The 26850-nt window shown below is 32.2% G+C and overlaps 1 protein-coding gene across 1 annotated transcript in view; it reads right to left on the bottom strand.

Annotated features, from left to right (window-relative positions):
* The window catches only part of LOC131853005 (sterol regulatory element-binding protein cleavage-activating protein), a 48185-nt gene that overhangs the window by 7931 nt on the left and 13404 nt on the right, over positions 1-26850 (bottom strand). The window contains exons 9-17 of the mRNA XM_059203789.1: positions 22699-22855; positions 10816-10909; positions 9241-9401; positions 8817-8897; positions 7516-7555; positions 6482-6612; positions 5329-5704; positions 1997-2192; positions 623-739 (exon numbers count right to left, since the gene is read on the bottom strand). Of these exons, the coding sequence (XP_059059772.1) occupies positions 623-739; positions 1997-2192; positions 5329-5704; positions 6482-6612; positions 7516-7555; positions 8817-8897; positions 9241-9401; positions 10816-10909; positions 22699-22855 (1353 nt within the window). The remainder of the gene's footprint in view (positions 1-622; positions 740-1996; positions 2193-5328; positions 5705-6481; positions 6613-7515; positions 7556-8816; positions 8898-9240; positions 9402-10815; positions 10910-22698; positions 22856-26850) is intronic.

Below are 26850 nucleotides of genomic sequence, written 5' to 3'. Positions count from 1 at the left end.
AGGAAAGCTGCCTAAAGGTGTGCTCCTTTTGCACGACAACGCTCCCGTCCACACGTGTCATGTTGCGACGGCTGCAATTCACCAATGCAAGATTGAAAAATTAAACCACCCACCTTCTCAGCCCAGACTTAGCCCCAGCGACTATTATTTATTCCCAAAAATGAAAAATGAGCTGCGTGGAAAAAAAATTGGCGACGATGAAGAAGTCAAGTTTGCAATTTCGGCCTATTTTAGCATCAAAGATAAAACTATATTTTTAATGGTATAATAAAATTAATTGAGAGATATGAAAAATGTATTAGGGTTAAGGGAGAGTATATTGAAAAGGAAAAATAGTTTCATGTTTAATTTCAACCCCCTTCCCCCTCATTCCGCAAACTTTTTGACCTCCCCTCGTACATATGATACTACAACATAAAACGTACAGTAAGGTCTAAAATAGTTGTTTATGCTGCAAATACAAACACAGTGAAAACATACAATATGATACAAGACTACAAGATAAAACTATGACTATGAGTTTTGAAATAGATAAATAAATTGCTAGAGTAAGGTCTAAAATAGTTGTTTATGCAGAAAATACGAACAATGAAAAATGCGTATGAATTTTGATGTTACATGCCTTCACTGTCTGCGAGGATCTCCCCCTCATAGGAGAAGCTCATTCGTGGCCGTGACATGTCCTCTTCGACGCCATGCATATATTGCAATGAGCCCGCTGATCCGGTACGTTTATGTGCTGTTATCATAAATATTTATATATACATTCTCTAAGCATTTATATATAGTCTCGAATCGTTTATTCATTATACAAGCTAGTGGGCAAGAACTTACAATTTATTAACAAAAACATATATGAATGATTTATTCTTGTGAGCGTTATGGCTCAGTGATTTACAGACTGAGACGATACCTTATTGAACGAAATGTTGTGAATTTGAAGCTGTTCGTCATCAAAAAACTTTGTATGACGTATATCAGCTCAAGCCCGATCGCATGAGCTCGGTGGTCCAGCGGTTTAGTACACCGCCTTACTTCCGATGGTCGAGGCTTCGATTCCTCGCATTTAATAAAAATGATATTTCATTTCAAAGCTTGAAACTTCAGCTTTTATGAGATGTCAACTTTATTAATATCCATGAATGTTTTTTTTCTATTATTGGTTCCTGAACTTAAATGGTGAATATTATGAATAGAATTGGAATGTGATGGTAAGTCATCTTATCATAGATGATGATGAGGTTTATTAAAAAGGTTATGGTGAACATTAATATTAATATTTGAGTGTGATTGCTTATAAAGGTTGCAGACTAAAATAAATTTCATGCAATAAGATTCTCATTGAATAATTGAAATTTGATAAAGAAAGTATTTAGAAACTTTTAAAGCAAACGATACAAGTGAGGTGTTTGTACATAATCATACAGTCCACAACGTGATATCATTTCACTACCCTAACCGGGTCTAGTCAGAGGGGTACATGTGGTGGAGTTACATGCGGTATATTGTATACTATATTATGATTTTTCGGGGGTATGTGTAGACTCTCTACGTCCATATAAGTAAATGATAAGAAAGAGAGATGCTTGTAGACGTTTTATTACAGCAGAGTGCAATGACAGAATCTTAATATTATTATAAACGCGAAAGTTTCTAAATATGGATGTTTTGACGGAATTTGGGCTACTGTCTACTAGGTTATTACTAGGTCCTAATAGGTGCTTAGACCTGTAGCAATTCTGAGGAGATAATAACCATAGCTAAGAATATCCTTCAATTCTTGTCCCACAAAATGTCGAGTACAATCTGCACATAGATATATTGTGCTCGTCCTATTTCAGAATACGCTACCCACCCGTCAGGGACAAGAATTGAAGGATATTCTTAACTATGGTTTTCATCTCCTCAGGATAGAGTGTAAACTTTCCAAAGACGATAGATACGTTTGTAATAATCTAATTCATGTAGGTAACAGAGACATCAAGGTGTGAATTACTTCTCCTGTGAGCGGTGCTGAACTGCCAGTCGACTTGTGCGCCCGAAGCCGCGTTGTACGCGTTGGTCTGTAGTAGGGTGACGTAGCCCGCAAGGTTGGCAACACAGACCCGTCTCGCTCCAGCCAACGCCCGCACGTGAGTCACGCCAGCTGCGTTGCGCTCGCCTGAACGACATTCCGGGCTCCACCACACGCACTGCAATTTAGTTCGTTGCTAACATTATTATATTTCTTTAGATTCAGTTTTTGTGGCCCCACTGAGTCACTAGTAACTTGCTTTTTTATTGGGGGGTTTGGGCCATTTTCAGGTGCTAAGACCTGTATAGATCTTATTTATATTATTAATCGGGTCTTAACACGAATAATTGTGTAAAGTAACAGCTATGTCAATGTTGTATTGTATATTACTCCAGTCAGCTCTTGACTACGCCTAGTGCAACCTACTCGGAACGTCGAGAGAGGTTACCTTACCTTTATATGCCATAAAATTACTCTTGTTAAGACCCGGTGTAAAGAATGTATATTAAACACAAAAGTTTGAAAATAACTGTATAGATCTATTGTGCTCGCCCTCATTTCAAAGTTCTACTACCTAGAACACTGAGGGACAAGAATCGAAGGATATTCTCAGGAGCGATGGTTTTTATCTCCTCAGGATATAGTGTATACTTTCCAAAGGAGATTCGTTTATGCATGAGTGGGCTACAATCACATAGGATGTGTAGTGGCGTTTCCTCTTCTGCTTGGCAAAATAAGGAGAAACTTTTGGATTGATGCTAATGATTCATTCTTATTTTGCACTAAGTTGAAATGTAAATCTTCCCACGCAATTGCAACTTTTTAATTTTTACTTATTTGTCGCTGGAAGAAACTTGTATCTATGATACAGGCTCGGCCTAGTGTAGGTACAACTAGTAAATTATTTGCATGATGCGCATTTCACAAAAATGTAATAGTTTAGAAGAAGAATAACTGTAACTACGTTTGGTAAATTTGGTAAACTCAATCAAAGATACAAAAGTTTGTATCGTTGATTGAGTGGATTGATTTTTTCATTTGCTATTCTCATTTCTATTTCTCGTTTGCATAAGATCTATTATTCTACTACGCAATGTAGATAATAACGAGAATTCGATTCCCGTTTTCCACGCATCGCTAAATGTCAAGTTAATTATTCTTATCGAGTTTGTGAAATATATTTAATCGAATTAGGTGTTATTTTGGGGAAGTGCATTTCATTACTTAATTGATTTATATTAATTTGTTTACTTCGTTCAGTGGCGAAACATGTATCGCAATATGGGTGTGGATTCAATAACACTGAATCGATCACCATTAGAGAAGGTGATAACGGTAGTCAACTTTCAGAACTGAATAGTTGTGATCTTTATATATTTTAAATTAATTAATAAAAGGTTCCACTGAAAACTAGCGTTTGGGCATTGCAGCCTGAACACAAAGCTGAGTGGAAACCAATTTGGTTGCAAAAATATATATATGTATATATAATCAAATAAAATTTTTATTAATATGAATGTTCTGTATGCGCCAAATAAATATATTTTTCTTTCTTTCTATCTCACACATGCTAATTGTAGCGGAATAAAATAAAATAATATAAATTCATCATGTAGTTTGTACAATATTCTTGTGATGTGGAGGTATCGTCGTCGCTTCGCCATTTATGGTAATAAAGACATATCTGAACACCTCCTTTTCTATCTGAACGGTCTCTTTGAGTTCATCTCAAAACTGTATCGTGTCATCCGCCACAGTCTATCGCTCATCGCTACAATATTATTTAAAATTAAAATAAAATCTCTGAATGAAATTTTGAGAAACCTCACGACCCTTGCATTTTTCTCTGCAGGAGTTTGCATTTAACCGCTAACATTTTAACATATGAGTAGCATGAAAGTCCTTCAGTTTATATATGTTGCCTCTGGATTAAATACGTAATTTGTAAAATATTCATTACACTACTTGAGTAGAAGACAAAAGAAATCAGTGAAACTAACCAGAATTTAACTCACACGTTCATATTCTAGTTGAGTAGAAGAAAAAGGAAATGAGTCAAACAAACCATAATCTAACCCAAATATTCTAACTCACACATTCATATACTATTATCCTTAGTTGAGTAGAATAGAAAAGAAATCAGTGATACTAACCATAATATAACTCGAATTTTCTAACTCACACATTCATATACTAGTTACCTAAACTAATATGAATACGGAATAATGAATATAAATACGGAATATACACCAAAAATCACTTTTTACGATTTTTGTCTGTTTGTTTGTTCTGCCGATCTCTGAAATGGCTGGATAGATTTTAACGGGACTCTTTTTGGCAGGTAGCTGATGTAATAAGGAGTAACATAGGCTACTTTTATTTTAGAAAAGTAAAGTTTATTTCACGCGGACAAAGTCGCGGGAACAGCTTTATAATATATAACCAGAAGAGAAAGGAATTCAGTCAAATTAATCTTTTTTTTTCTATTTTAATCGGTGATCCGTCACAAGACTATAAACAGATGTGTTGAGTACTGATTGATCTGTAGATGAAGAGGTCAGCACCACTTTACTACAGAATATTCCTCCTCTTTAGTCTGTGTGACTGTGTGAGAAGGCTCCAAGAGCTGTGCTGCCAATGGATTAGGATGGTTAGAGAGTCGGCATATATATTTTTTTTTGTACCACTTTATTTCTTCATGAATTGTTGGCACATTCAGGTAATTATGAATCTCTTCATTTTTCGAGAACCATGATAAATTTGCTATAGATACAGGATACTATTTTGTACTCTTTGTAGACACATGATGTTTGTATTGCTGACTGAGACCCATAGTGGGATACCATAGGTCCAGAATGGTTTAGGATGGACTTACATATTTGGAGTTTATTGTCCACAGAGAGAGAGACCTTGCAATGAGCCAGTTTACGTATCTTAAACTGGCTTATAGGAAGGAACTCGGTACTCTCTATGGTCAACCATAACTCCAATCCTAATCATAATATAACTCAAATATTCTAACTCACACATTCATATACTACTTGAGTAGAATAAAAAAGTTTATTATTAATTTTTTTTTATCTGTTTTTTTTTTATTGTATGTATTAATGTAATTAAATAAAGGATTTAATTAAATTTAATATATAAAAAAGAAATTAGTCAAATAGCAAATATTCTGACTCACAAATTCATATACTAGTATCCTTAGTTGAGAAGTATAAAAAAGAAATTAGTCAAAGTAACCATAACTCAAATATTCTAACTCACACATTCATATACGAGGTGAGAAGAGAAAGTAATTTAGTCAAACTAACCATAATCTTCCTAGAGGTGGCTTCCCAAAATTCAACACGGCCGTCAGCACAGCCCAATATGATGAGATCATTGCAAAAGTCCATGCACCAAACCGGAGATTCTTGCATCGCATTTCCCCTCCAGCATGGATTAGTCACTGCGTCCACTTCACTCACTTCAGTTCTCACTTTATCACTATCATAATTTAATTTATTTTTATTCTTTAAACTACTTGCAGACGAGTTATTTGAATTTATTGAAAAAATATTTTTATCTGTGTCCTTCTCACACTGTGCACAGTTTTGGTTTGTTGTATTTAAATTGCTCGTGTCCACATTCTCTTTCGTTTCATAATTGTTGCACAGATCCTCACTTTGTTCATTGCAGTAGAGGTCTCTGTAACAGAATAATTCAATTATTAATATTCATAACAATGGTTCTTGTGATACGAAAATAATCAGTATTAGTTACTTCAGTTAAAGTTAAGTTAGTAACTCATTTTATGGTAATTGCGTAAGGTTTTACAACAAAGTGTTAGAGTCTATTCTAAATCTGTCTGACAAAATATTCAAGATTCAAATGTTTGTAAAAGTGCTGGAATGGAAGAGTTTTTACATGACAATAATGTTTTTGTAGAAAAAACTTAGTAAAATATTCGTAATGCTGACAATATTATCTAATTGCAGTAGGAATGAGTGTCTAGTGGTTTCTGTGTTGATTACCGTATGTCTTTAACTTGTTATTGTGTAATTATTTATTTAAAATAACATTTATTCAAAAGACCAACACACAAGATTCTTGCTCATCCTTGTTGTGATGAGTCGTTCCGAACACAAATGACAATCACTGTCTGTTCTAGATACTCTTTTATTAATGTTTTAAATATGAGAATTATTTTGGTACATTTGTTTTATACACTTCTGTCACTGTGCCCAATAAAGCACCTGAGAGAGTTTATATATTATTACTATTATTAACTTTGAAATAGAAATATAATCTTTATTCAAATATACTCATTACAAGCAGTTTTGAATAATCATGTTTTGATTCTACCACTCATTCTGAAAACAGATTCATCACATGAAAAATGAGCAAGAAATTTGTGTGTTGCTCTTTTGAATAGATGTTTTATTGATGACTCTTAAAGATAATTAAGTGATGATGATAAAATACCTGTAATTTTTAGCAAACACGTATCTGGTAGTCTCTGCGGGAGGGAGATGCGAGGCTGAATCTCGAGTGGAAGCACGGAACCGCAGTCCACTGAGGTGATTGCTTAATTCCTTCTGTAGTTTCTGCGCCTGCTGTAAATATTCAAGTAATTTATTAATTAGTTTTCGCGACTTAATGCGCGTGGAATTTAGCTTTATTATTATAAAATAAATTATTTTTTTAAAAATAAAAGTAGCCTAAATTACTCCTTATTACATCAGCTACCTGCCATCTATAAAATAGTCCCATCAAAATAGGTCCAACCCTTTCAGAGATTAGTCGGAATAAAGAGTCAGACATAAATTGTAAAAATGTTGATTTGGTGTATGTACCATATTTATATTCATATGCATGTAGTAAAAACGGTTATTTCAATATTACAAACAGACATTCCAATTTTATTTATATGTAGAGATAAGACTTCTTAAACATAAACATAAATCATTCTCTAGAATCACTCTATCTGTAAAATAAATCGCTTCAAAATCCGTTGCGTAGTTTTAAAGATTTAAGCATACATAGGGACAGACAGCGACAGCGACTTTATTTTATACTATGTAATGATAACGATATTATAATAAAAATACAGCTTACAAAGATAGAGGCTTGGGGGTTGAAATAGGCGAGTTTGAAATACTTATACCATGACCGCTATAGAATGGCGCCGGTGTCAGTATCATTAACATTTCGTTTCACTCTTAAAATTGGCTGCGGTTTAGAAATTATGACTTAGTATTTGAGACACATTCGTAATATATTAAATCATTAATAACTGTATTAACTTAAATGCAAAATTAGTACCTATCACCCGCACCATGCTACAGCGCACACTGTATAAGCAGACAACTTTTATAAACTATTGGCTACAGGTTTTTATTGTATGATACATCTATTTCTATTGTAATAAAATAAGGTATTTATTAGTGCGGCCGCTAGATAGCGCTGTGTGTATTGTCCAGCAATATTATTAATGTGTAATTGTTTAATTTACTTACTTGGTTTTGACTGACTTTCGGTGTGACTCGAGAGCTAGGACTTACTGTAACAAAGAACAATAACTATTTAGAAAAAATAAGATTAAATATTTGTGTAGAGATTAATATAAGAAATGGTAATAGTTAAAAAATATATATAATCCAATCATATTTATTATTAACATTTCTACGTGAAATTAAGTAACATTAAAATAGCAATAGTTTCCAATGACAATTTTCACGATTGATCATTGCAAATTTTGGAGGATGATTATGTAGATTTCTTTCAAGTTCAGTTACATTTTTCAATGCAATAATGCATAATGGGAATCATAGTTGATCCCAAGAGTAGATAAAATAAACAAATATTCTACTATATTCATGGATTTCATGTCTCAACATGATAGTTTCTGCTTTGCATCAAGTGTAGCAGTACTTTACTGATTTTATGTATGAAACAGTTAAAAACTTTCACATGGTATATCACGACGAAGCATGGCCAGCCACAATTTAATTTATTTTGTTTATTTTCGTTTTTGTCTTTGACATGTCATTATCATACAAACATTTGTAATCACTATTGACATGTTGTAACGAGAAATGTTACATTTATGAGTAAAATAATATGATTAAGATTAGACTTAAGATTTGTTCCTAGATGTATTATCTATTACGTTATGATATCCTCTAAGTCAGTGGTTCCCAACTCTAAGCTGCGTACCACTTCAAAAAAGACCTCAAACCTTGGGTACCCCTTATTGTAGCAATCACACTAATACTATATATGTGATAGTTTGTGAGTGTGTGTGTATGTTTGTTTTACTGATAGCCGCACGTACCCCTTATAATACAAATACAAATACAAATATCTTTATTTTGCCTGAAAAGTGGTTTACAGGATTTTAAAAATTATAATTTATGTATCACACTTTTCACCAGAAACTATGTATCGGTAGTATTTTTATATCATCCCGCAACTTATTGTAAATTTTTATTGACATACAATAGGCATTTCTGCTATACAAGTTTGTAGTATTGTATGGGAGAATGAGATTATTTGGATTCTTTAAGTTAAAATTACAGTATTCACCTTTTTTTCTAAATAATTTGATGTGCATTCTTACAACCATATGTACCCCTGGGGGTACGCGACCACTAATTGGGAAACACCACTCTAAGTAATAGTGTAATTATTACACTGTCACATATGTACACCGTAATTATATAATTAATCAGATTTGTCATAAGCGTCTGTAATGGACCTACATGAATAAAGATATTTTGAATTTGTATTAAATCTTTATTAACATCACATTGTGAACTTACCTTCCAAGGATTTGTGAGCGTTGTTACTTTTCTTCGCATAGACTTTACCGTATAAATCCTTTTGTAATTTGAAAAATCTGAAATATTGCATAGTTTTATATTAGCTTCAGAAAGTGTTTTTGATACTTGATCAATTACATTATCTTGTATCTAACGATAAATATTTTCAAAACTAAAGTGTGGCTGCTCAGAGCCTGCCTTCCTGACAAGTCGGGATCGAATAGGCGATGTAACTTTGAACAGACGTAACAATTTACGGCAAAATTTTAAATATATTTTATTTGCCTTACGAAATGCCTTGTGATAACTTTAAAAATTTAATAATGATTCCAACTTACAATAAAGATATTAATTTTCTAGGCTATTCTAAATTCAATAAAAACAATAGTTTTTAAAATAGGTTATAATAATGTTACTTACGCGTGGCGGTCGATGTTTGCAAGAAGTTCGCCATTCTGTGAGTCCCACACCTTTATGTTTCCTTGCAAGCAAGAGCTGACTATTTTATCGCCGTCTGTCACCAAACATTCCACCTCTTGACTATGACCTGCCACCACAGTAGGGACTGCCTCCATCACCAGCTGTTACGGAATAATAATAATAATATTAATAATTACATAAAACCTCCTGAAACTGGCTGTAAATTCTAAATTCGTATTTATAGTTATTTTATTCTGTTGTCAATAGTCTTTCTATATATATATAAATAAAGTAAAATAAAAAGATAAATATGTATACATATATAAACTTCTGTAAACATTTACGCATACTGTGGCAACCAGTAATGAAGTGAACACTGTATACCTCAACTTATTGCAAGGGATAATAATTGTAACCTCTTGTATGTCTTGTCGTGTATGTCTTGTTGGTCGCTCAAATAAACAAATATTTTCTCCGTATACCTAGTCTTTTTCATTTTACCTATACACAAATAAAATAAAACTACAACAAAACCATTCAGATAAAATTGATAAATTCCGCCATCGAGTAACTCTGCACTACCTAAGGTTGGCTGGTAGAGAATGGTAATAGTAGTTTAAATAAACAAATACACAGAGTTCATGGGAGATGTGATCAGAATTTGGAATTTGCGCAGTGCATGTCGCTCTGATGATCTCCAGCGTAGGTGTAATACCAACGAACCTACAACACAGCCTGCGTGTTTTGAATCTACCGCCGAATACCTGCGTGTTTGGAATGGAACCCGCGATCATCGGAAGTAAAGCTGTATGCTAAACCGCTAGACCATCGAGGCCGTCGAGTAGTCAGAATAGACTACTTATTGGGGGAAAGGGGTTGTTAGTAATGTGGATTAATAACCCCATTGCTAGCAAAGTACCATCAGATTGATCTCCACGCGGTTCCCCCTGGAAATCATTATGTTAAATTCATGGTGAATTCGCCACTATGGGCTAACTGAACTGATCTCATACTCATTATCATCCACTGGTGCCCTACAGTGTATGCCGTTAGCGCAGTGCCTGAGCACGCAATAAAGTTATTTAACACGTTAAAGACCGTAATGAAATCTTATTTCTTACATAGGCACCGGCTGTTTTTTTATTGTTAATTACGTATATTATTTTTTAAATATTATATAGTCTTGTAACTGGCTAATCAGATATGTATTTTATATTCTAAATTTGTATTTGAATTTAAAGTTCTTTTATATTACATTCTTGTTTTTGATACTTCAATTTCTTCTTTCTATTCCTAATTGTCTATATTATATATTAATATATATATATAATATATACAATTAGGATATATTAATATATTTTCTCCGTTTACCTAGTCTTTTCTTCTTATTACTACAACATATAGTATATTATAATTTGGGGTAGACATTATTTAACTCTTAGATTTATTTCAATTAAATTCCCAACGGGTGATCACCCGGTTCCAGCGTGTAAATTTACTTTCGTTGCGAAGTGACCCACCGGTAGGCATGTGGTCTTTAGCATGTTGAATAAATAAATTAAAATTGTCAGTTACCTGTACGGCCGGCTGCTTTTCAATAATTTTCCTGTACATGGAGTCCTCGTTCCACGACGCCCTCCACTCCGCATAATGTCGGGAACAAATACACCTAGAAAATAACGACATATAAATTTCTCATTTACTAAACATTAGCTGACGAAGCAAACGTTGTTTTTGTAAAAAATAGGAGTAAAGAGAGAAAAATAAAGAAATAAGTTTGTTTGTATTTCTTAATGCCACTTTATAAAAAATAAATATTAATCTAAAAAATAAAAATAAAATTGTCAGGGGTGGACAACTCTAAATAACTTAGGAGTATGTAAAATAGATAGTAGCCCATTCTCAGACCTACTGAAAATACATATAAAATTTCATAAAAATAGGTCAAGCTATTTCGGAGGAGTAAGTAACATTGTGTCACGAAAATTGTATATTTAAGATATACAATACTTTTCTCCCTTTGTCTTCATACAATTTTGCATGAAATTGTATTGATTTATTATGATGTTATAAAAAACCAAACAGAGGAATAAAACTTGTGAGTTATTATAATTAATAAAATGATAATTGTTTAAAATACTGCATTACAAGTATTTAATTGTTTAAGGAATTTGTAGCAAATATAATTTAACATTAGTAAATGCAGCGATTAGACGGAACACTGATTACTATATTAAAATGAGGATATTACAACTGCATTAATAGCTTGATTTGTCTGTTTATACTTCAACAAGGTATAAGTGACTAAAATAAGATTGTATTTATTTGACGACCTCAAGCAACCTCAACCGCGGTTAAGCACACTCCTTCACTTGCGATGGCCAATTCCTCGCACGGTGCAACCATTTGTATTCATGATTATAATAGTTTGTATCGGTCTGTTTTTTCAATGTATATGATGTATCAATTAGCAGAAAATAAAAAATCTAAGTATTTTTATCAGTTGTCTAGTACTATAACACAAGCCATGCTTATCGTGGGACTAGATGGCGCTGTTTTAAGTGTCCAGGGATATTTATTATTATTTATTTACGACTAGCTGGCCCGCGTAACTTCGTTTGCAACACAATTACTCAATTTACATTACATCTTTTTAAATTATAGCCTGTGTTATTCTCATTTATAAGCTATATTACTGTAAAGTTTTATCAAAATCAGTTCAGTAGTTTTTGCGTGAAAGAGTAACAAACATTCATCCATACTCACAAACTTTCCAATTTATAATATTACTAGCTACTCGGCCCGTCTTTGCACGGGTATACATGATTATATATATTACCTTCCTCTTGAATCACTCTATCTATTAAAAACCGCTTCAAAATCCGTTGCGTAGTTATAAAGATTTAAGCATACATAAGGACAGACAGCGACAGCGACTTTGTTGTCTTAATTATTACATAGTATTGTAATAATTAAGATTAAAATGGTAGGTGCAGATGAAGTCACATGTTGCAAGCATATTGTTTTGTTCTAACTGCAAGATGAAGTCGACGCAAGCGTTGTGTCACCGTATACAGATGTTACAGATAATATTGGATTGATTAGACTGTGACAAACATAGCTAAAAAGTTAAGGAGGCAGATGATTAAAAAAATATAGTGAAACATGTACTTTCCGAAAAGAATGTTAATTAAATTCTATTCTGCAAGATATCTTATCTCAACCAAGGATTTAATATTCAAATTAAAAATATCTTTATTCATGTAGGTCTATTATAGACTTTTACGATATGTCAAATCTACCGTCAGTTCGTAGTGACTTCAAGATGAGAAGACCTGACAATAAACTCAGCTCGTATTTTTTTTTAATATGGTTGTACATGTTTATAATAATACAAATTCACTTAAATTCAAATTTGGGAGAATAGGGTGATCCCATATATATATGCATTGCATATGCTATTGCAATTTGTCATAAGCAAATAGTCTAAATAGTAAAAAAATGTCATAGTAAATGAGCGTTTGTAATCCGAACAGTTTCGCAAAATTTATAAAACATCTTAATAATATAAAATCCATCCACCGTAATATTATGCGAGTACTTTTAAAAACATTGCAATATAATATTTTTACTATATTCCTAATTTTACGCAGTACTCTATACATCGCTGTGTCGATTACATACTATTTTTTTTACAACACTATCAACCTGCTAGCACCCGTCTGCATGTGATATTTATCATTTATTGTGATCATCAATCACAGATTAATTTATAATTTGAAGATAATACTTTGATAAAGTTTTGACTTTCTATGTATTTTTGCAATTAAACAAAAATAATAAAATTACAAATATTATATTTATTTAATACAAATTTGACGGCCTCGGTGGTCTAGCGGTTTACACACACTTACCTCCGATGGGCGCGGGTTCGATTTCTCGTACGGCACAAACATTTGTATTCATGAGTATTATTTTCTGTGTCGGTCTGGCTGTTTGCAACGTATAATATGTTTGTATAAAAAATATATATATCTATGTATTTGTATCAGTTATCTAGTACCCATAATACAAGCTGTAACTAGCTTAACTTGTGTCTAGATGGCGCTGTGTGAATTTTCCTGCGATTATTATTATTAATAACAATAATTTTTTATTGCGCACAGACAAACAAAGAACAATAAAAAATTAATAAAAAAGTTATACAAAAGGCGGTCCTATAGCTAATAGCAATTTCTTACAGACAACCTAGTTTTGACAGATACTATTTACATAGAAAATGTAGAAGGCGCACAATATACAACATATTTCAAATTCACATATAGATAAACATATAATACATACAATAAGTATAAATAAATAAACACAAACACACACACTATATACTATACATACATATACCACATATGGGATGGGAGAACAAAATAAATATTTATTATTAATATAATAATATTTAAAAAAAAAGAAAAGGAATTATTACCCGCAATGATAAGTCTATTACACCATCAAAGGGAGATATATATATATATAATATATACGGATATATATAATAAGCTGAGAGAGTGAGACGATAGAGAGAAGAATAACAATAAGATATATAAAACATATATATAATAATAATATTTATTCTTGATTTATCTCGATATAGTATAAAACAAAGTCGCCGCAGCTATCTGTTCGCTTATACCTTTTAATTCAGTTCCCAGCAATAGACAGATTGATTCAAGAGGAAGGTTTATATGTATAATAGATGCGTGTTATGACATACAACATGCAGAGAAATTCAAAGATTTGTAATGCATTCACGCTCAGACGGGACAGGTCGCTTTTCATTATAAAAAGTAAGTATTTTGGCAAACATTAAAATATGGAGTTAAATTTGGTACAGCAGCAGGCAGTGTAGATTAGAATTCTGTAGATGTTTAAATCCTAATATTAATAATAATATTATAAACGCCAAAGTTTGTCAGTATGGATGTTTGTTACTCTTTCACACAAACACTACTGAACGGATTTTCATTAAAGTTTACAGTAATATAGCTTATGCATCAGAATAACACATAGGCTATGTTTTTTTATTGAAATTTAACGCGAGTGAAACCGCGGGCAATACTATATTTATCTTTATATAAAATTTAGTCGCTGTAGCTGTCTGTTCGCTCGTATGTCTGTATCTTTTAAATTACGCAACGGATTATAATGCATCTTCCCGCTGTAGACAGAGTGATGCAAGAGGATTGTTTATCTCAATATCGCAAATAAATGCTTGTTATGGCATAAAACAAGCAGAGAAAGTCAAAGATTTGTAATGTATCCGCGCTCAGCTGGGACTGGTCCATAGTTTATTATAAAAACTACTAGGTCCTAACATATTAAATTGGCGTTTTGTATGGGCGTAACCTAAAGTCAGTTTTTCCAAAATATAATATATTCATTTAATCAAAGTATATACATAACTATTTATGCACTCTTGCCGTCTCACAGGTAGTTCATTGATCCCTTTACTAAAAAAAACATTCGGACGTAAATCAATAAAATATTTGAAGGCTCTTTGGACTGCTCCATCGGAATTGAATTATGTTCCTTTGCAAAAAGTTCTCTAAATTTCGAAAAAAATGGTTGTTTAAAACCTTTTTTGTACATAAATATTTAAAAACATTATAAAAAACAATTGAAAAATATTCACATAAGTCAACAGACAACAGTCTTTGATTTCATACATAATAATGTATAATATATAAAAGAACCGGCAAATACAAACATTTAGTGGTCCTGACGATTGAGTTCATTGTTAGCACCCTTAAAATTAGTCGCATTATCTGAATAAATTGTGTTGCAAATACCACGTCGCGAGATCATACGTTTCAATGCTAATATAAAAGCTTCTGTAGATAAATCAGAAACCAACTCTAAGTGGATTGCACGTGTTGATAAACATATGAATAAACAAATATAACCCTTAACAAAAGTACTACACCTTTTACGATTTAGTTTTATCATTATGTGACCTGTAAAATCAATACCTACATGTAAAAATGGTCTTTGTTGAGTAACGCGAGCAAATGGTAAATTAGCCATCTTTTGTTCACAAGTACGACCCCTATATCTTAAGCAAATAATACATGAATATATAACAGATTTTACATGATTTCTACCCTTTATGGGCCAGTAATTCAAACGTAAGTTAGCAAGAGTAGTTTGTATACCAGAATGAAATAAATGCCAATGTAGTTTACGGATTATGAGTTTGGTGACATGATTATTATTCGGCAAAATAAGAGGATGCTTTTGGTTGTATGGTATATCTGCCTTAATTAATCGTCCACCTACCCGTAATAGTCCCTTATCATCAATAAAAGGGCATAGTCTTCTTATGGAACTACTATTAAAAATATCTTCGTTTTTTTCTTAAATTAGATAATTCATTCTTAAAACACTCAGCCTGTATAGCCTTAAAAATAAAATTATGACTTTCTTGTAATTCAGACACGGATAGATAATCTGTAATTTTAATTCTATTACGTAAGTTATATGTAAAACGCTTACAATACGCAATTACTCTTTGCAATCTATGGAAACTCGAAAAGGTTTTAAACAAAGAATTAAAATAATTATACGAAAAGTAAGGAATTTCTATAGCAAGAACATGTGAAGTTGGACAATGAACAGTCTCAATTTCTGTTAAATGAAAAGGGTGTTTTTTAATTGGCCACGAATTGATATCCTGATTTGTTAACCATATAGGACCTGACCACCAAATGTTAGAACATTGCAGCTCCTGTACTGATATACCCCTTGTAAGCAGATCGGCAGGATTATCTTTAGTGTTACAATAAGCCCATTGTGAAATATTAGATAAATTACGTATTTTTGCAATTCGATTCCTAATATAAACTTCTTTGTGCTTTGAGTTTGAATTAATCCAATATAATACTGTAGACGAATCAGTGAATAAATATGTATTTTTAATCTGACAAATTACAGAAAATATATTTTTTACCTTATCAATCATAGTACATAAAAATAGAGCACCATTGAGTTCTAATTTAGGGATAGTACTACCCTTCATAGGTGCTATTCTCGACTTAGCAAATATCAAAGAACATGTAGAGTTTTCCTTGGGATAGTGTAAAGGCATATAAATGCATGCTCCGTAAGCAACAGAACTACTGTCACAATAACCAACTAAATCAATTTCAAATGGGATGCATTTAAATATGCGTCTAGGTATACATATGTCACTAACATGACGTAGTGTATGTTGGTACTTTATCCAATCTTGCTTAAGTGTTTCAGGCAAATCCTCATCCCATCCTAATTTTAATTTCCATATCTTTTGTAAAAATAATTTGCCCTTTATTAAAACAGGTCCTAACATACCCATCGGATCATATATTTTGGCAACAAAAGCAAGAATAGACCTTTTAGTATAAACATTCAACTCATTGAAAGAAATGTTCATAACAAATTCGTCAGTATTTCTATTCCACACAACGCCTAAAATATTAATTATATCCTTATCTGTAGCAATAAGCGTTTTACTGACTAAATTATTATTTTTGTGCAATGCTTTTATATGATCATAAATTTCGGGATGGTTAGCTGACCATTTATGTAATTGGAAACATCCCTTAGCAAGTAACGACACTAATTCAGAAATCACCTTCTTACATTCGTCCAGTGTGCATGCACCGTAACAAACATCATCAGTATATGTATTATGAAAAATAGCCTTAGAAGCCAATGCAAAATGGTCACCCTCCTGTCGTGCCAATTCTAATAACGTGCGAAATGCAAGATATGGCGCAGATTTAGTACCATAACTGACTGTTGTCAACTCTATGCACTGTAATTTCTCTGTGGGATTGTCACGCCATAATATTCGTTGTAGTGATGTTTGCGATCTGTTTATATTTACTTGCCTAAACATCTTTACAATATCACAACAAAAAAAAATACTTTAATAAACGTATTCTCAATAAAATATCTACAATATCTGTGTGAATGTCTGGGCAATCGTATTGAACGTCATTAAGTGACAAACCGCTAGATTTTTTAGCACTAGCATTAAAAACTACTCGAAGCTTTGTAGAGATTGCTTCGGTACGTATTACTGCGTGATGTGGCAGATAACACGCAACTTCTTTTTCATTACAACTAAAATTAGGCACAATATATGCATGCCCTAAATCAATGTATTCATTGATAAATTCTTTATATTGTAATTTTAAATTTGGTAACCTATTAAACCTAGACTCTAATCCAAGCAAATATTTATAAGCTAAATTAAACGAATTGCCTATCTTTTGTAACCTTTCTTCGTCGATAGGTAAATTAACAGTAAATCGGCCCCTATTATCTCTAACCGTAGTGCTCTTGAAAATATCCTCACATTTCTGTTGCGCTGTTGTCGCAACTGACGGTGAAGGATCTTTAATTTCATCTTGCTCCCAGAACTTAGTCAATAAGTCCTTGCAACAAATATCATTGTAAGAGCAAAGAGAAACAACCTTATTATTATTATTACCCCTAAGCTCTACCGGACCAGATATAAGCCATCCTAATGTCGATTTAATCATAGATGGACGCCTAGAGCCTAAAGATATAGTTTCTCCATTTATAATATGAAAGAATAACTCGGCTCCAATGAGCATATCAATATCTTTACTTATAAAAAACTGTGGATCAGCTAATATAAACTCCGAAGGTATATTCCACCTAGCAATATTAATATCCATATGAGGAAGTGGAACAGTAATTTTATCAGTAACGTTGCAATTAAGTATATAAGTAGTATTAGAGAATGTTGAATATATTTTTAATGTAGTATAATATTGTGTAATCTTAGGAGAATTACCAATGCCTTGTATTTGGCAACTGTGTGGGATCAATTTTGAATTTAATTTGTCCGTTAAGTTTTTAGCTATAAAATTTACTTCGCTACCTGAATCTAGTAATACGCGAGCGTTTATCCAGTCGCCCCCTTGAGTACGCAACCTAACTATTGCGGTGCTTAATAAAACCGTACCTGGATATTGAGTAGGCCTGGCGACAAGAGCAGCTGCATGTGGGACTGATGTCTCTATATTACCCGACATTGTATGTTCATTTGTGGACTGAATAACAGGACTAATCTCGCTTTGAATGGATGTACCTGCCCTAGGATGCATATTCATATGTAAAGTATAATGGTGACGCTTTCGGCAGAACTTACAAGTAACCTTGCTACATTTATGAGGTATCTGAAAAGGATATAAACAATTATAACAAAGCTTATTAGCCTGTACATAGTCACTACGTTGTCGCGGCGTCATTGCTAAATACTTTCCGCATCCTTGTAAATAATGTTTTTCATGACATAGTGGGCAAGTTTCAGAAGCTTGAGAAGTCGATACTTGAGACGTCCTCTTCATATGAGTATGCGGCATTGTATTAAATGTATTAGTATTCGTATTCTTATCCTTAACGTTTTCGAAAGCAACTGATCTGTAGTTTAAGAAATCTATTAAATCCACCAATTTTGGCAGTTCAGTAGTTTGCCTGCTCAATTCCCATGCCATTCTTAAGGAATTGTCCAATTTATGTGTAATTAAATAAATCAATATTACTTCCGTTGTATCAACTTGCATCGTATTTAATGCATCTAAAGATTGTTGTAGATTACTAAGAAAATGTTTGATATTGTCTCTTGTAATGGTATTGTAATTCAATATTTTCAAGTGGTGATTGACAATCAACATTTTGTTTTCGTAGCGTTTTTCAAGTGTCATCCATGCGATGTCATAATTATCCTCTATAATTGGTAATGAGGAAATCAATCCTGCGGCTTCACCCCTTAGAAAAGACTTCAAGTAATAAAATTTTTCAATTTTAGTTAAATTGTTGTTGTTATTAATTACAGATAAAAATAAATTTTTAAAGTTATTCCAGTCCCTGATCTCTCCACTATATATAGGTATATTTAGTTGGGGTATAGGGACATGTATTGATTTCTGTATAGGAATGCTATTAATATTAGAATTATCGTTTATTTTAATGTTTCTGTATTTCTCGTATATAGCTGTAGTTTCATAATATTTATTCTCAAAACTTTCTCTCTCTATTATATCTGATTCTAAATCTTGTAGACACTCTATTTCTAATTGAATTTCCATAATTGAATACAATAATAATACAAATAGAGGGAATTTTAAATTCTAGGCCGTTGTGTGCTATGTCAGATTTACCAAATGATTTAACTTGTCTTACTCCAGCTCATTTTTTGATAGGCAACTCTTTGATGGATCTGCCTGAACCTACCATGATGCATATTCAATCAAATCGACTATCATTATTTCAAAGAATTTGTGTGTTAAAACAACAATTTTGGCATCAATGGAAATTACAATATTTATCAGAGTTACAAAGTCGTCCTAAATGGATGCATCTCAGAAGGAATATACAGACGGGTGATCTTGTCATAATTAAAGGTGAAGACACTCCTCCATGTGTTTGGTTAGTGGGTAGAGTCATTGAAACATATCCCAATAAAGACGACGAACTTGTCAGATCTGCGTTAGTAAAAACAGTAAAGGGAAACTTTCAAAGACCGATAAACAAGCTTATTCACATACCACTGCAGCACTGTTAATTTTTTTTGTTTTTAAAAAATGAAAAAAAAATGTTAAATTTTTTATTTCCTGTATATCATTCATTTTATCCATCAATTAGTTAGTTAATATTCACATCTTCTAAGGTGGAGTATGTTTAAAACCTTTTTTGTACATAAATATTTAAAAACATTATAAAAAACAATTGAAATATATTCACATAAGTCAACAGACAACAGTCTTTGATTTCATACATAATAATGTATAATATATAAAAGAACCGGCAAATACAAACAATGGTAATCTGTTGGAGCAAGCTTAGTAGAGTACAGTGGATGTCTTAGACATTCCAATTGAAGCTCTTCTAATTTGGTAACTGTCTGTTGTGCAGTGTGTGATCTAGCGTTGTCCTGAAGCAGCAGTGGTCTACGGCGATTGACCAGTCTCGGTTGTTTAACAGCTAGTTTTCCCATCATGGTTTGCAATTGCTGATAATGCACATCTGGCGTAATCATCTGGCTAGATTTAAGGAAGCTGAAGTGAACAACACCGGCACTAGTCCACCAAACGCTCACAAGTAACTATTTTTAAGTAAATTTTCGCTGTGCAGGATTTGGCTGGTTCGCCAGGGTTTAGTCATTGCGATGAGCGTTTCCGATTATCGTACAAGATCCACATTTCATGACAGGTAATGATTCGATTTAAAATCCCTTCATTATTATGCCGGTTGAGTAATGCAACGCAGCAGTCTACGTGCGTTTGTCGATTTGCTCCACTCACTTCATGAGGGTCCCTCATGAACCTTTCAAGCTGTGGATTAAAATACTACGTTTTGTCACTAACACCGCAGCCTGCAGCTAACTCAGACATAGTTTGCAATGGATCTGCTTCCATAATAGCCTTACATTCTTCATTATCAATCTTGGACTCCGGCCGCCCACGGGGCTTGTTTTGCAGGTCGAAATTTTCAAAACGAAAACGTTGGAACCAAAAACGCACTGTGTTTTCTTTTGCGACACCACCGTCATACACATCATTAATCCTACAAACAGTTGCCGTTACAGCACTGGTGCCACGGCGGAACTCGTACTCGTACTCGTGAATAACGCGATATTTTAATTCATTTAGTAAACTTGAGTGACGCATAGAAAAAACCAAAAATGGAAAAATCATATGGATTACGTTTTCCGAAAAACAAATGCATGAGTAAATAGTTGTATAAATTCGAAATTGGAACTTCTAACCAAAGAATTATGCAATAAAATTTCATTTTATTTCATTTCAAAAGAGAGATATTTGAGATCAAAGTGGCCAGTACGACAAAACGCCAATTTCGTATCTAAAGACCTAATATTACCTACTATCAGTAATTTGGCAAACGTTGAAACATGGAGTTAATTTAGGTATCGCAGCAGCCAGTGTAGATTAGAGTTCTGTAGATTATTTTTAGACCCTAATAATTATTATAAATGCGAATGTTTGTAAGTATATATGTTTATTACTCTTTCAAGCAAAAACTACTAAACGTACTATTATAAAAGAATAACACAGGCAGTTTTTTTTATTGAAATTTAACGAGGGTGAAATCGCGGGAAATTCAATATCTATAATATCTTGACATAAACTTTAGTCGCCGCAGCTTTCTGTTCGCTTATAATTTATAAATTACATGGCTGACTTTAAGCTTGCAGCAGGAGATAGAGCGATTCAAGAAGAAAGTTTATATGTATAATGCATGCGTGTTATGTCATATAACAAGCCGAGAAATTTATATATTTGTAATGCATTCACGCTCAGCCGAGACGGGTCGCCAGTTCATTATGAAAAGTAGGTATTATTAATATTAGTAATTCTGCAAACGTTGAAATATAGAGTTAAATAGTTAAAATAACAGCAGCAGGCAGTGTAGATTAGAATTCTGTAGATGATGTTTAAGTACTAATCTTAATGATATTATAGACTTGAAAGTTTGTAAGTATGGATGTTTGTTACTTTTTCACGCAAACACTACTGAACCGATTTTCTTTCAACTTCACAGTAAAATAGCTTATGCATCAGAATGACATATAGGCTATATTTTTTTATTGAAATGGAACGTGGGTGAAACTGCGGTCTCATCTAGTATACTATATCTATTATATTTATCTTCACATAGAATTTAGTCGCCGCAGCGGTCTAGTCGCTTATATCTTTTAAATGACGCAACGGATTTCAATGCAGTTTCCAGCAATAGGCAGAGTGATTCAAAAGAAAGGTTTATATGTATAATACAAGAGTGTTACGCTCAGCCGGGATTGGTCGCAAGTTCATTATGAAAAGTAAGTATTATTAATATTAGTAGTTTGGCAAACGTTGAAATATACAGTTAAATTAGTTACAGCAGCAGGCAGTGTAGATTAGAATTAAGTAGATGATGTTTATATCCTAATCTTATTATATATTATTTATTGTACTTAAATACATTTCACAGTATATTAATTAGAAATAATGTTAAGAAAGGAGGACTTATCTCTAAAAGAGATCTCTTCCAGTCAACCATCAAAAATATCTTTAATTAAAACTAAACATAAAAATATAATGGCCAAAATACAGAAACCAATGCAATATATATATATATGTATATTGTATTGGTATCTTTTTACATTACAGATATCTCTGTAACCTATATGGTATATATATACCATTTAGTTTGTTGAATACCATCTTAATAATATTATAAACGTTTTGTACCAAAGTTTGTAAGTATGAATGTTTGTTACTCTCTCACGCAAAAACTACTGGGCCGAACATAGATTAAGCTAAATAATGTACATTATGATTGTGTGTATACATATGTATAATAACAATCGCAAAATAAGATATTTTATACCTGTAAAGGACCACCATCATGTAGGCAATGACTGCTACACTTATGGCACATAAAATAGCCAACAACAATATTTCCATAGGCGTCGTGGGGTAAATAGGAAGCTCGGCGCCCTTCCCCCACTGAAGCTGCTGAGTCTTGCCTTCGATCAGTTCAAAGTCTGAAAACAAGAAAGAAATCCATGACCACCGCTCAGCATTTACACTGCACGACATCAGGCAATTACGCGGTCCAACTGAAATTGAATACACGTCAAAATGAATTTAAATACAGTAGATTCAAAGTTTGATTTCATTTTTAGAAAGAAAGAAAGAGAATCATTTTATTTGGTACACAACAATAACAAAAATAAATTTTAAATTTTAAATTATATATTGGATTATACCAATTATTGTATTCTGCGGATACCTTCATACATATAAATATATATATAATAATAATAATATATATACATACATAAATCTAGACGCATAATACTGAGTAAACATTTAATATATATATATATATATTATATATTGCAAATACATATAATTTTTTATCGTTTATTGAATATTTTAAGGATGGTGTTACATATGAATATAGATGCTAATGTGTAAAGGTAGAGAAATGCTAAAAAGAGATGGATGGACTGTGTGAAAGATGATATGGTCAGATAGGAAGTAAATAACGAGATGACTGCGAACAGGGATGAATGGAAGAGAAAAACATATTACACCGACCCAAAATAAATGGGATAAGGAAGAAACAGATGATGATGGTGAATATTGTTTATTAAATCCTTTTGATTGCTATATGTGTGCTGGAGATATATATAAATGGTGTATTCATTTATTTAATGTAATATATTATAGATATGGTGTCAATATTCGAATAAACTTATATTACGTGAAATATTCGAGGACAATTACTATCAGAATAGGATAGAAAATAGTTTATTCAAATGAAATTAATTTAATCACTTTTTAATAGTCATAACAATTTTTTTAATGTACCGCTCATTCTGAAAGCTGTCTCATCACAAGAAGAACGAGAAAGAAACCTGCGTGTTGTTCTTTTAAATAATCATTGTAAATTCACATTTTTCAAGTCGAATCGTATGAATACAAACTACCAACAGCACTATTCAATTAATTATTCAAACGATTCAATCGGTATTAGAACACGTTCAAAGTCTGCCTGAAGATAATAAATAGTTTATAAAAAAATATAAAAGAGATTTGTTTATAGTACAGTTGGTGAGTTGAAGACGCCGTTGCACCATCTTCGTTTGTTCTCCAATCGTATTTTAGATAACTGATACAAAACAAGTAACACGAATGAAAACTATTTTCATACAATAGTATAGTTTGTGTATCATGTATACATTATTAACAGGATCTTATTGTGACAGTTACGGAATGGCTTAACAGTAAAAAATACGAATAAAAAGTGACTTTATTGTGAATAGATAAAAATCTAGCTTGCCATAACAAGGTCAAATATATTTTCGTGAAAACAATATGGTAAAAATATGCATACGTAAAACGATAATACGTCATCTATACATATAAAAAAAATTGGGAGTGTCTGTTTGTAATATTGAAATAACTGTTTTTTTACTACATACATATGAATACAAATACCGTATATATACACCAAAATAACATATTTTTCAATTTTTGTCTGTCTGTTCCGGCTAATCTCTGAAATGTCTGGACTAATTTTGACGGGAATTTTTTTGACAGGTAGCTGATGTAACAAGGACTAACTTAGGCTACTTTTGTTTCAGAAAAATTATTTTATTTCAGTAAACAAAGTTAAACTCCACGCGGACGAAGTCGCGGTCACAGCAAGTATACAATAAGCTTTGTCGTTGTTGAATTAGTTGATTTACAAATCGCGTATGTAAAAGACCTGTCATTCACATCTTTGGTACCTTGTTTAATCTTATATATAAAATTCTCGTGTCACAACGTTAGTTAGCATACTCCTCTGAAACGGCTTGACTGATTTTTATGAAATTTTATATGCATATTCAGTAGGTCTGAGAATCGGCTACTATCTATTTTTCATACCCCTAAGTGATAAGGGTTGTCCACCCCTACCATTATTTTTTAATTTTGTGGGCAAATTTTTTATTTACATTTCTTTATATTATGTGTCATTAAAAAATACATACAACTCTAAATATTCACCCTTCTATCACAAGACCCTATTTTTTTATAGCGTTATTAATTTATATGGCAAAACAACGTTTGCCGGGACAACTTGTAGATATCTAATATTATGGACTCGTGAACACTAGAGTCACAGTCAGTAGACCCTTATAGTGAAGTTTCATATTGATACCTTTGGTGTAATAGAAGTAAAAAAATACAACTAAGCAGTTACTTTGACGACCTCGGTGGTTTACGCATGGCACAAACATTTGTATTCATGAGTATGATTGTTTGTAATGCTCCGGATATTATTTATGTATAATATATGTATTTATTTACGAGTGTTTGTGACACAACTTTGTGTGTAATAATATATATATATATAAATAATAAAATGAATTATTTTAGATTAGGTATATATGTTATATAGGTACGTGAAGTGTCATCGTTTCACTACAATGAAATCTATGACAATTATATTAAAAATAGACAATTAAAAAGTTATGTCATAGACAATATGTATGTATTTGTATCAGTTATATAGTACTCATAACACAAGTTTTATGTAGCTTAACTTGGGTCTAGATGGCGCTGTGTGAATTGTCCTGATATTATTATTATTATTATTATTATTAAACTCTAAACCATTAAGAACTCAAAATAAACATTCCAACTCTAATGGAATATCAAATGTAAGAGTTTTATTTAAACAGTTCAAATCCAGTTTTTATTTATATACTAAATAAGTATTGATTTATTGCGAAAAACGGAGAAAATATTTTCTCTAAAGTTTCAGAACAAAAATTTTAAGAAACAATCTTTTTAATTAAATGAAATTATTAGGTTGTTTGGAAAGTAATTTCGTTTTTTCCTAACTTAGGATTTAATTGTATTTTTTGCACTCAACTTCACACTTAAGCCGTATAATTTTTATATGCTTTGAGAGCTCATATAGCAAGGCTTGTGTGTGAAAAATTACAATTAATTCTGAGATGGGATTGAGGTTAAATTTATCAAATTGCCGGATCAAAATTTAGCGAAAGTTCTGGCACTGGCGTACTGTTCACACACCTTCTCCACACACATCGGTCAATTTCTTTCTGGCTTGAACAGCATTTTTGACCTTTCTGTAGTAAAACAGTAAGATATGTCGAAAATGCTGCTTATGGCTCTTCATATTTAAAAGGGCACCAACCAAAAACTACTGCGTCGAATTAATTTTTCACACACAAGCCTTGCTATATGAGCTCTCAAAGCATATAAAAATTATATGGCTTAAGTGTGAAGTTGAGTGCAAAAAATACAATGAAATCCTAAGTTAGGAAAAAACGAATTTACTTTCCGAACAACCTAATAAATTTGGTAGTCTAGATAGATACATGATTATATACTGTATGGTTTACATACGTTACAGGAAAATAGAATGATATTCCTAACTAGACATTTTCAAAAACCCTCCACAAACAAACACAGTCACGCAGTTATTTTACAGTCTTCTTAATAATACCTATTATAAATGCAAGAGTTTTTGAGTATATGTTGTAACTGGCTAATGAAGAAATGTTTTATTTTCTAAATTTGTATTTAAAATTTATAGTTCCTTTTGTAGATTCTTGTTTGTTACTACACTTTCATTATATTCTGTTATGTCAGTAGTCTATATTAATATATATTTTTCTCCGTTTACCTAGTCTTTTTTCTTATTACTACATGAATAAACTACAACAGTATGTATAATAATAATAATAAAAATTTTACGTCTTCACTTTTATCATCCTCATATAACTCATCCACGCTTGGCTAAGGCTTGCCTGTTTGAATGTATTACCCCTGTAAAAAGGGAGATATATAAAACGTATATTAAATAATAATAAAAAAAATATTTCATTCTATTCCATTACTATTCACCATAAACAGCATCATCATATTATCAATAAATATAATAATATAAGAGAATGGAAGGCAACCTGCGCTAGGAGAATTTGTGTTACAGTAATCTGCCCCATACTCGGCTCTT

Source organism: Achroia grisella, unplaced genomic scaffold (assembly GCF_030625045.1).
Source record: "Achroia grisella isolate CSIRO2021 unplaced genomic scaffold, CSIRO_AGI_Agris_v1 utg874, whole genome shotgun sequence".
NCBI classification, from domain to species: Eukaryota; Metazoa; Arthropoda; class Insecta; order Lepidoptera; family Pyralidae; genus Achroia; species Achroia grisella.
This window is presented reverse-complemented; position numbering and strand designations above follow the sequence as displayed.